General features: G+C 34.0%; 1 protein-coding gene across 1 annotated transcript in view; it reads right to left on the bottom strand.

Moving 5' to 3' along the window:
* The window catches only part of BTBD7 (BTB domain containing 7), a 104,864-nt gene that overhangs the window by 52,000 nt on the left and 40,526 nt on the right, over nucleotides 1-12,338 (bottom strand). Inside the window, exons 2-3 of the mRNA XM_044665034.1 lie at nucleotides 5,358-5,545; nucleotides 3,403-4,482 (exon numbers count right to left, since the gene is read on the bottom strand). Of these exons, the coding sequence (XP_044520969.1) occupies nucleotides 3,403-4,482; nucleotides 5,358-5,439 (1,162 nt within the window). The 5' untranslated portion in view covers nucleotides 5,440-5,545. The remainder of the gene's footprint in view (nucleotides 1-3,402; nucleotides 4,483-5,357; nucleotides 5,546-12,338) is intronic.

Below are 12,338 nucleotides of genomic sequence, written 5' to 3'. Positions count from 1 at the left end.
TTCGTTCAGGCCTCCCTGACTTCCAAGATGACAGCTCAATTCGTGTGGAATCATGTATGTTATTTATAAATATGGGGAAAGGGGAAAGGTTTGGAGATCATGATTTTAGGACACTGAGATGTTAACTGATTTTTCCACGGTCATATAGAAAGTATAAGTCAGAGGGAGAGACTGGACTCAAGTCTTCCTTCTCTCCATTCTGCCATTTCTCATTCCAGATAAAGATAAATTTAAAAAGATAAAGAAAATAATCTTGTTAACAATAAAGTTCACATTAAATAAAGTACAAACAGTGATACTTATGATAAGCACAGCTATAAATATTTAAAAGCAATATAAAATGCTTTATATCAGAAAATGCATGCATGGTTGACATTTTGGTGCTTGTTCTTTAAGTCTGGGTATTTTAGCAGTTACAGAAACACAAAGAGTACCTATAACTATTGAAGTGGGTCATAACAAGTGAGAAGCTCAGCATAACTTACTTTACATATACTATATTTGATATTAGCCAAAATGCCAAGAAGTGGTAAATTACTTTACAGAAAGAAAAATTCTAGAAAAATAAGTCAATTTTTTCACTGATGTTTTATCAAAGCATAATTGACATTTGAAGGCTATTCCAAAACAATATTAAAATTTTCTTTTTCTACCAATCGGTAAAAAATTGGTGTTTTGCAAACAAATATTTTGATCTCGGAGATTAGACTTAAAGAATGTTTAATATTTTTGTAATATTAATCCTTGTTATACATATTGGTAGGGAAGGAGGGGGAAAATTGTTAGCAAGAAGGTGGGAGAGAGAGACAAAGATATTTCTATACTGACTGCAAAGACTGGACAATTTAGTTAAGGTGAGATCTAATAAATAGTTTTATGACTTTGGGTTTTAAAATATATCTAACTTCTTAAAATGTGTCATATTAGTATGCTTAAGGAAAGAATGGCAAAAGGAAACAAAATCCTTTCAGTATCTCAAACACTATAATAATGTTTACAAGGGGAAAAAAAAGGTTTTAACCAGACAATTTTACATTTTGCATTCAATGAATCTTGTAATGAAAAAAAATTTCAGTAAAGTATGCTAATAAACGATTTAAGTAATTTTCCTTTTTGCAATGATACAATTAGCTTAATATCATTAAAATTCTTTTACAATAAAGTATTACAGAAGAATACAACTTAGTCTTGTTAAAAGCATGTTGTTCCATCTATTACACATCTTTTAAATTATTTGTTACTAAATTCACTTTAAGAATGTCTGAAAACATATTGATGGGTTTTCACAAACAGCTGAAATAAAAGTGCTGTGATTTTCCCAGGGAACAAATTAAAAGTCAATTTTTTTAGTTTCTTGTAAAAATTGGAAGCTATATGCATGCAACAAAAAGACTGGAAATTGTTTTAGCAGCAGTCAAGATTTCAAGACAGTCCACATTATAATTTATCTTGTCATATACTAGGATATTAAATACCCTAGTCAAGACAAAAAGGAAGACTATTAGTAAAGGAATTAGGGTCAAGGGGTCCTTGTTCAAAGCACTTACCAACAGTTGTAGCTTAACTATAATTTTAAGTTTTTTTTTTTTTTTTAATTTTAAGTAATTTGGGGTTTCTCTCTCATTTCTGAAAATACTATGTGTGTAAAAATATGGTTTTACTCTTTTATTTAAACATCTCAAAAAATTTAGAAGTTGAATATTTTGCCTTTCTGGTAATGATATAAATTTTGAGTTTTTCTTATTGTACTAGTGATTCCCAATTCTATTTTGTGGAACAGTTCACCAAGTCAGGGTTTAGCTGCTAGTGTATTTCCCGAAAAATTACCACTATTTTCTTACATTTTTCTGAATTAGGAACATTTCAGAATTACTAGTACAGTTGAATTCTCTTTAAAAAACAAAAGTTTTAATTTTAGAGCATTTTGAATTTATCATTGTGATCATTATTGTGAAAATGTGTCATAATTATCATTGTGAAAATAATAAAATAGAACAAACATTACTGGAAAGGTTAATAAAAATACATTTTAAATATTTCAATTGTCCCCATGAAAAAATGTGCTTATTTACTTTTATTCTCCCAAATTATTAAGTCCTTTTTTTGGGGTGTAGGATTTGAGGAGATGACTTCTCTCCTACTGTTATTGATATTTTGATACTATCACATAATCTCTGAGTTGGAAGTGACTTTGCTGATAAATGTACCTGGAACATGGACCTTACTTCTAAAAATGCTTGATAAGTGATTGTTATTGGTTTGCTTGAAAATTTCCTATGAGGGGAACTCATTAATTATTGAAAAGGTCCATTCTAATATGAATAGCATCTTAATGATTTGTAATCGTTAGTTAGTTTTTACCTTATAAAGAGAGACAAAATTAGCCTGTCTGCAATTTCCACCATTACTTCTAGGTTTTGTCTAGGGCACTTCTTATCTCAATTTTGTAGAGCCATAATTTATGAACTCAATACAAATTATTCATATTTAAGAACTTAAAAGTAGCATTCCTAACTTCAATGATATCTTTCTTTGCCAATTTTAATCACAAAATTTATCTAGTTATTTAAATTTCTCTTGACAAATCTGATTTTGATTAAATCTTTGCTTCTTTAGTGCTGTCCATAGATGTCATCTAAGGTGGTTTTCAAAGACTTTTCCAAACACAAAATTGTCATGGAAATATAAACATAGAACCATGAGCAAAATTTAAGACTCTCTTAAATTCTGTGGAATGACATTGTTTCTATTTTCCCTCTTCCATTTATATAGAACTAAAAATTTTAACACAATATACCAGAAATTTCCATTCAAAATCTTTCTGATATAGATAAAAGATGGCAGATGCCTCTAGTATAGCCTCTTGCCCAAGGTAGGTGCTCAAATGAATACTTATTGTTCAACAAAATTAACTTTATGTTACAAAAGATAAAGGAATTTAAGCTTAAACTTAGGCCAGATTTGCATCCTAAAATCTCTAATATAAATTAAACTGCATTACTATGCTGAGACCAAGACACTCTCTTAAAAAGATAAATTAAATAATGTCTTAGATGAAAATATAAAAAGATATGGGCCATTCTTAAGAAGTCCTATAACCAATTTTTGGAACTCTGGATATATTAAACTTCAGATTTCCTTTGAAACTCAACATTCTCTACTGCTTAATCACTAGGATTTTGGAGGATACATCAAGGATCATACCTAGTTTTCATACTGTTGCAACTGACAAAGTTATAGATGACCAGGCCAAAACATATACCTAAATGTTCCAAACAGAATTTCTTGAAATTATGATTATTTTAAATATCGAAATTAAAGAGAAAAATATATGCAACTGACAATTCTAACACAAATTTGTATTTCAAGGAATATTTATAGAAAATTAAATATATTTCATACCTTGTGCAAGCATGTTAAATTCCAAGAACAGTGCTATGTGATAAAGCTCCATTGCTTCTTCAGCCCTAGTCAAACTTGGCTTTCCTGCTACCAGAGCCTGAACTTCACTCAGACTCCCCACAGAAGGGCTACAGTGCAAAACTGAGAGGTCGACTACATCAGTATACATACAGTTTAAAATAACTTTAGCATATTTTTTTGGTATGATGGACTCATCTAGTATAATTCTAGTGGGAGTCCGCAACGTTCGGTCTGTAATTTCTTCACCAGTCCGTATCCTTCTTTGCAATAAATTTCGAAAAAATGGGGACCTTGCTGAAATAACAGCCTTGTGAGCTCTAAGTTCTTCATCTAAACAGTTCTGATTTCCAACAAAAGCTTCAACTAGTTCAGAGTCTGATGAAAAACTGAGGACAACATCATAATAACACATATAATCAAACAGTCCACGCATATCTACATCAAGGGAATTCGGTGTTCCAAATTCTTCAGTGAGCTGCACTAGTATATCAACATTCTGAAATCTTGAGTCCTCCACTCCAAATTCTCCTGTGTAAAGATAGTGTAACAAGGCAGAGAACATGGGCATATCTATACCTGCTGTATTGATGTCCATTATTATCTCTGCTCCATACTCTGGGGAGGAAGAAAGCAGGGTCTTAAAAAATGGACACCTTGCTGCTAAAATGGCCCGGTGCACAGGAAAACAAGTTTCTTGAAATATTAAGTCTACATCCGTACAATACTTGTACTCATAAAGATCAGCCATATCTTTTTGCAGTGTTCGAGCTTCTGGCCGGGCCAAGCTGGCTTGCAGAGAAAGTTCCTTTAAGGCTGATGTTCCCTCATATTCCTCTACTAATGCATTGACATCTCTCACATCCCACCCCGAGAGGAGTTCTCGCATCTGCTTAGCATGGTCAGCAGAGCGGCTGGATTTCCGACGTTTAATAAATTTCTTCTTGAGGGTGGCAAGGCCAGAGGTTTTCTTTTTCTTGTCTTGTGGCTTCTCATGGCCATGATCAAGACTATATAATTTTGATTCACATCCATAGCCTTGATGAGAATAGGATGATGTTCCTAAAGCAGAAAATAAATAATTAATAAAAGCTGTTTTCCTCTCTTTTCCAATATAATCTTATTTTCTACTGTTAACCTTTGTCATGAGAATTTACATTAGTTTTACTTAAAATAATTTTTTTTTCATTTCAAAAGGAAACCAAATCTTGGTTTGGTTTTAGTAATAGCATAAGAGCCTTTTTGAGAGAAAAATATATAATTCATTCTAATAACTTTTCTATCTCTTTTATAATCACTAGTAACTCTTATTCAATAAATCATCAACATATCTTCTAATATCTCCCATAGAGTAGATACTATTGAGTTTAACTTTCAAAGATTTCATTGTATTTGAAACAACAACAGGTATTAGAACAACTCTACATGTATATAACTAGCAAAGGGTTCACACTCAGGGCAATATCTATGAAGATAAAACAAACAAGTATATTATACCATTTAAACCATCAATAGAGATTTTCACAGCATAAATGTGGCTCTAATAACTTGCAATTACAGTAAAAATAGCAAAATGAATGGCCAGGAACACTGGCAAATCATATGGACAGGGTGGCTCAGTGGATAGAGAGCCAAGCCTAGAATCTAGATTCAAATGTGACTCAGATACTTCTTTAGCTGTGTGACCCTGGGCAAGCCCTTATTACTCTTTTGCCTTGGAACTGATATTTAGTATCAATTATAAGACAGAAGGCAAGGGTTTTTAAAAACTCATATATATCTAAGTAAATGTCTCTTTCTTTAAAAAAATATATATACATATGCATATGTATATATAAAACTTAGTAGGAAAACTTCTCTATAGTTCATCAGTCTCTTCTAAACACAGTTCTATTAAATTCACTAAAGAAAAGCATTAAAAAAATTGATGAAGTTACCTATAAATGTTTGTTGGGCCTGTGAATTTCCCCCTACCCTTGGGGAACACGAATGGGGATAGTTAGATGCATTAGCACCCATTTTCTTCAGTCACTCAGGCATTTCACCTGCTGGCTCTTCAGAGGACAATCCCATAATCCATTTAGAGCCTTCAACCCTGGATCCAAAAGCCTCTTTTCATCCATTTCTTAAAAATCAAACAAAAATCATTATATTCATTTTTATAAAAGCATATTTTAAATTGCACTAGAGAGAAAATATTAACATCTACTAGAAAAAATGCATAAAGTTGTAATGTGCTTGGGGGTCAAATTATGATGACAGTAACAGTATGGAAAAAGGCTAGAAGCTGAAAGAAAACATAATTAAATCAAAATGATATTCAAACTAATTTTTTCAAGCTGTAAATCAAACCAATGTTAAATTGGTAAAGAGTAATGAGTTTAACTTTTGTAGATGTATTTATGAAATTTCAGAGTAAGAAATTTCTTGGTGCAAAAACAACAAAATAATTTTAAATTCATAGAAATGTTCCAATAGTCCTAAGAGCCCCAACTAAAAACATTACAATTCTAAGCAATGTGGAAAACGCTTAAAAATTTCTAGCCATAAATAAAATTAAGTATTGGAGGTTTCCAATGTAATGAAATAAAGGGGCTGTAGTTAATAATAATGATAATGATAATAATAATAATAATAATAATAGGAATAATAATAATAGGAATAATAGTAGGAGACAAGCTATAAAGAGGAAGGTATGGGCCAGTACCAGGGCTGGGCTTCAAATTGAATGTAAACAAAATCAAGGATCCAGCACCCAGGCTAGCAGAGAAATAGGAGAAACTCTCTCTTGCTAGGCACCAAGCTCCTTTAAGATGATTATTCTACAGCCCCTGTCCTGATAAGGAAGTGACTTCCTATTGGTGTATGTAGGAATCAGACAGGAAGGGAAATAAGGCACTTCCTGTTCAACAGTAATGGAGTTTATCCCTGCTGCAGCACTTCAGAATGTTCAGGTAGCTGTCCCTGCTTGGCCTGAGATGATGGTAGGCAATAACAACAAAGTTCTTAGATTAAAGCTAAGGGGTTTATTGATGTAGGTGAAAGGGTATTGGAAAGAGGGTTAGGTAAAACTATGAACTAGGACAGTTAACTTCTCAGACTTAAGTTTAAGATGCTAAATGGTCTTTCCTGGGTCACAAAGATGTGATCTCTTTGGTGATAAATAAAACTATCCTCTTGCTAAAAGGTTGGTTTGGTTTGCTAAAAGAGATGTTAGTATTTAGTCTGCAGAGTTGGTTTGATCCTACCTAGCCTAAAAGTACCCACATTCCCACTCCCTCCACCCTGGATCCCCAAAGAGGTAGAAGGGCAAAATGGGAGGTGAAGTAAGTCGGGGTCTGCAAGCTCTTTTATACCCTGGCTTCCAAATGCCAGGTGGCACAAGCCCTCTGGCTCATGCCAGGTTCTATATTCTAACTAGGGCAAATTGCCAACTTTCCCCATGCAAATATGGCAGTATGATTTTCCATATTACACCAAACATGTATGAATGTATGTTTAAAATAATCTTTCATATATATCTTTTTAGAAAAGCAGGGAAGGAAAGAGTGTTTAAGATAACCTCTGGGCTATTTGTGTCATAGACATTCTATAAAAAATCCTATGCTTTAAACATCTATGACTTCATTGATGTAGATGCTTTTTCAACAGAGGAAGATTAAGGAGCCTCTAAGCTTGGGTAGACAGGTAGTCTTTTGGAACTGGTAGATTCCAAAATGTGAGCCTTTCTAACCCAGCTAGGCTGCTTTTCAGACAACAGACAGTTTGTCTCCAAGACCATATTCCATAATCTTTTCAGGTTGGTTGTATAGCTTTCAGTGAATCCAGGATCCCCTCTATATGACATCTAAATAGGATTTTAATGGAAAAACAACAGTAACACATATTTATGATATACTTATATAATTATCCTAATTTGAAGAAAAAATAAGGAGTACTTCTTGCATACTTACATTCTTCTAAGGATATTAAGGTGATTTGGCTCAAACTAGGGTGCTTCTTGGGAAATAGAAGGTATTTTTATTGACAGTATTACTATCTCCTCAGTTATCTAGTCTGCTATTTCTAGAGTTATTTTCAATTTTTTTCTTTCACGATCACTATCATCTAGTAGCAAATAATGATGATCATCCTTTTTCCCTCCTGAATTCTACTAAGAATCCTTGATTCCATTCAAGGCTAATCCAAGTGCCACCTCCAACTGGAGACTTTTCTTGATCCCCGGAGTTCTTAATGCTGCTTCAAATTTACTTTTTATTTAATATGTACATATTCATTTATTCATTTTCATACATGCTACTTTCTTATAATAGAATGTAAGCATTTTGAGAGCTAGGACTTGCTTTTGCATTTCACTGCCTAGCACAGTCCCTGTACCAAATGCTTGCTGAGGTGAATTAAGTAATAGCTGATTTATATATATGTGTGTGTGTGTGTGTGTGTGTGTGTGTGTGTGTGTGTGTGTGTGTGTGTGCGCGCGCACACTCACATAAGTTTTACAGATAAGGAAACTAATGCTCAGTGAAGTTAAGTGGTTTGTTCATGGTTACACAGTTCATAAATGTCACATGAGGTTTGAACAGACTTTTCTGACTTCCAACCAGGATAATGAAGGGCTTTGAGATTATGTAGCATGTTTATATCCTTCTAAGTATATTAAGGTGATTTGTCCCCAAAAGGATACTAGGGCTAACTAAAACACAAGGAAGCTAATTTCAAGACTTGATTGGCCTAAAGGCCCAAAATGAAGCTATGCAGGTATTGATGAGGATGCCTAGTCACACAAGGGCATAAAAGACCAAGCACAGAGTGCCCTTTAGATTTCACAGATATCTCTGAGCTATGTGACTTAACTATGCTTAAGAGTTATTCCCCTCCCCCCTCTCAGTTTTTACTTAAGGGAGAGATAGATAAAAAAGGAAAGGATTAGCAATAATGAAGACTAAAAAGAGGAGGACCACTGAAACATTTTATAAAAATGCATAAAAGAACAGAAGATGTTGAGAAGGAAGCACAGACAAGCAGTACAATTTTGAAAGTTTTGAAGAGGGAATTTCCAGAAACAGTCAAGCAATGGGAAAATGCAGATCAGTTATTCCCACAGTGGGCGCTACAGCCCCCTGGTGGGTGCTGCAGCAATCCAGGGGAGCGGTGATGGCCACAGGTGCATTTATCTTTCCTATTAATTGCTATTAAAATTAAAAAAAAATTAATTTCCAGGGGGCTAAGTAATATTTTTTTCTGGAAAGGGGGTGGTAGGCCAAAAAAGTTTGGGAACCACTGTTCTAGAGCAACAGAATCCAGGGAAAGCCATTGAAGCCTTGGGGGGGATGGAGGGGGGTGGTGATGGTGTCTTTGAGCTTTAACTCTTGGTGGGAGGCAACTCTGGACCATTTCTCCTGATCCTGATATCATTTTTCCATTTAAAAGTGATTCCCAACTTGATCTGAGCACATATCTATACAGAGGACACCTTGCTACATCTAACTGAGAAATATCTGTATGATGCTGATCAGGGGACTGGCCAAGCCTGAAGATCATCTGCCTAGTACCAACTAACCCTAGAGGCTAAATTTTATTCTTAATAGCCTAGGATAGCTAGTCTAGAAATACCAGCAGGCAAAGAGAGTTCAGAAGGTCATCCTAGGCTTGGTGGAGGGCAGAGAGACACTGACTACTGATTAAGACCTTCAGTGAGGGAACTCCTAATACCCTCTTACCCAAACTTTGTTCTTTGTTACCTTGCCATTAAACTTCAACAAACCATATTTAGAAAGCAATCAGATTAATTAAAAGAAGAAGATCAAAGGGAGATTGGTGGGTGGAGGTTTTCCCTGAAAGGACAGCTTTCACAGACTCAGGTCAAGTAAAAAATTCCTTAGTAGGCCATTACTGCTCTTTCTTTGGCAGCAGCTCTGTTCAGAGGAGGATACTAAAGGAGGACTAGGTTAAGTCAAAATTCCCTAGTCAAATGTTTATACCTTTCTCCTGAAGTTTTCTCTTCCTGACACAGACTGCTACATCACCTTGCCCATCATTCTACTCTAACTAGTGACAGAGAGTGGCCATTTGCTCTCTGTTTTAAAAGAGGGTATACCCAGACAAGTCATGTCACTCAAACCACTTGACCAGTCATTTATACCAACAACCTGGGGTTTTCCCTACCTTTTTAAAGTGCAACATGGAGTTTATTATGCACTTTTACAAAGAGAGCACAAGGCTTATGAGATAAAGCTGATGATTTAACATACAATCCTATTTTTGTGTTCATTGTATATAGAAATGCTATTTTTGGTGGTTAAGTTCAAAATAAAAAAATTAAATGAATTAAAAGTACAAGGTTACTTTCTATAGGAAAGTCAAAAGACCTGAGGGGTCCAAGGAAATGAGGCAGAACCACCAATATGTGGGGAACTAACTAAAATGGTAAGCTAAATTTCATTCCTTTTTAAAATACTTTCAAGGGTACAAGAGCATAAAATAAAATCTGACTTTTGTATTAAGAATGGTGGAATGACATTAAAGTAATAGGAAAAAAGTGCTTAAGATGTAAAGTTTTGTGTCCAAAGAGTTACCTAAAAAACATAATGTAGGGGGCAGCTGGGTAGCTCACTGGAGTGAGAGTCAGGCCTAGAGACAGGAGGTCCTAGGTTCAAACCCGGCCTCAGCCACTTCCCAGCTGTGTGACCCTGGGCAAGTCACTTGACCCCCATTGCCCACCCTTACCAATCTTCCACCTATGAGACAATACACCGAAGTACAAGGGTTTAAAAAAAAACAAAAAACAACATAATGTATCTCATATTTTTCATTATTAAGAACAGAGGTATTTTGCTTCTCTCAAACATCATAAAATAAACACTTAAGATCTGTGTTAACAGTTTTAAGTCAACTGATACTAAAACAAGATTAAAATAAAATAATGCTCTTGTCAGATTAAATTGCATATTTGATAAGTCAAGAACAATTGTTTCTTTGACTAATTTTTTAAAAACAAGCTTAGATTTTTAAAGACCACACTTTTCTTTCTCCTGTCCTTTACTGAAATCATTTTCTTAGAAAGGAAAATATACTTTTGTAAAGTTTTTGTCAGTTATACCTTGTATTAACACTCAATTTCTAAATAACATTTTAAAGCCAAATATTATGAGGAAAGATTATAGCATATTTTTTCTTTTTTTAACTGATTTTTTGGTTGATATTTGTTATCTAGTTGACTAAACAGATGTTAATTGTGACTATGATTGTTTTTACAAGTTATTTTTAAAATTATTTTTATTTTCATTTCTAAGTTCAATCTCGCTTCACCCCCCCCCAACCCATTGAGAAAGTAAGAAATAGGATATCCATTATATATATATATGAAGTTACAAAAGTTATAAGGAAGTGTTGAGGGAAAAACTTGCCAAGCAAAACAACTTAATTGCCTTTCTAAAAAGTAATTAACGATCATATTACTTCTAATTTTTAAGTCTTACATAGAACAAAAAAATGTTTGCCCTGAAAAGAATGTCTTGTTTTGTAAAAAAATCCTTGCCTTCTGACTTAGAATTGATACTAAATATCAGTTCTAAAGCAGAAGAGTAATGGTAAGGGCTAGGCAATTAATGTTAATGACTTGCCCAAGGTCAGAGGCCACATTGGAACCCAGGATCTCCTGTCTCTAGGCCTGAAACTAATAATCGTGATCTTGATATAGGCCTGACCCAGGGTTTGAAACCTGGTACCACCCAACACCATTCACTCTTTTCCTGTGAGTTACTAGTCCAGGCTCCACTGCTCCACCTTTTTTCCATTAAGTGACTTTTAAGTCATCATGAAGTGACGACTTCTACTAATGAGAAGTACATCCTGATCCATTTTTAACATGGTATTTTTAACTTGGTATATAAGTTTTGATATTCTTTGGGGGTATATAGGAAGGTCTCTCCCAGTGCTGGGGGGTCTTTTGGTCTTCACCAGAAGTCTGGCTTTATTGTGAGACTTGGCCTTCATAATAAACCTATCTTTCTTTTGGCTTGGACAATCAGTTTCTCAAAATTGCATTCCAGTGGTTAGAAATTATGCAACACCAGAAAGAAAATATTTTTAAAAATAACTTTTATTTACGTTTATACTCTTGAGTTACAAATTTCTCTTTCGCTCTCATTTAATGTTCAAATATCCTGCAAGAAGTGCAGTACAGGTATTAATTTAGTCATTTTTCAAATGTGTGAACTTAGGCTTACAATGGTAAAGTCCCTTGCCAAAGTCACAATGAGGTTCAGTGGCAAAGCTGGGGTTCAACATTTAATCCTGATTCCAAAAGTCTTTGGTTTTTTTTTCCCCCAATGACATCACATTGTGCTCTCTATTCTTTATATTTAGTATTCTATATTGATGATCATCTCAAAAATAAACCAGGCTGATGTAATAATAAAATAATTTAGAATTATATAATAATTAAATACATTATAGAAGGTACATTATAAACCTAAAAGTACAAATGTAGAAAAATAGCTTCTACTCACTTATGTTATTTGTGCAGTTATATTTTTCTAACATCTCTAATTCTTTTTAGTGGTACAATTCAGCAAATGAACTGGAAGATGTAGAAGTCATTTCTAAAAACAGAAAATGTGCTAAATATAAGAACTTGATAGCAAATATTTCCCTTCAAATTAAGTTACAGAAAAGGAGTTCAATCTCAGTTTGATTATGCCACACATCATCATATATAATTCTGTCCTTTTTACCAATGCTTAATTTTCTTTTGCAATCCTTGAATCTTTGAGGCTATCATTTAATCAACATTATAATTTGAATTTGTTTCCTGTTTACCTGTCTTTTTCCCCAACAAAATATTTAAATACATCAATAACTAGTCTGCAATTGATGCATGTAATACTCAAGAGTGTCTTCTTTTTTTAAGGTTCTAG

Source organism: Gracilinanus agilis, chromosome 2 (assembly GCF_016433145.1).
Source record: "Gracilinanus agilis isolate LMUSP501 chromosome 2, AgileGrace, whole genome shotgun sequence".
In the NCBI taxonomy this organism is placed as follows: Eukaryota; Metazoa; Chordata; class Mammalia; order Didelphimorphia; family Didelphidae; genus Gracilinanus; species Gracilinanus agilis.
This window is presented reverse-complemented; position numbering and strand designations above follow the sequence as displayed.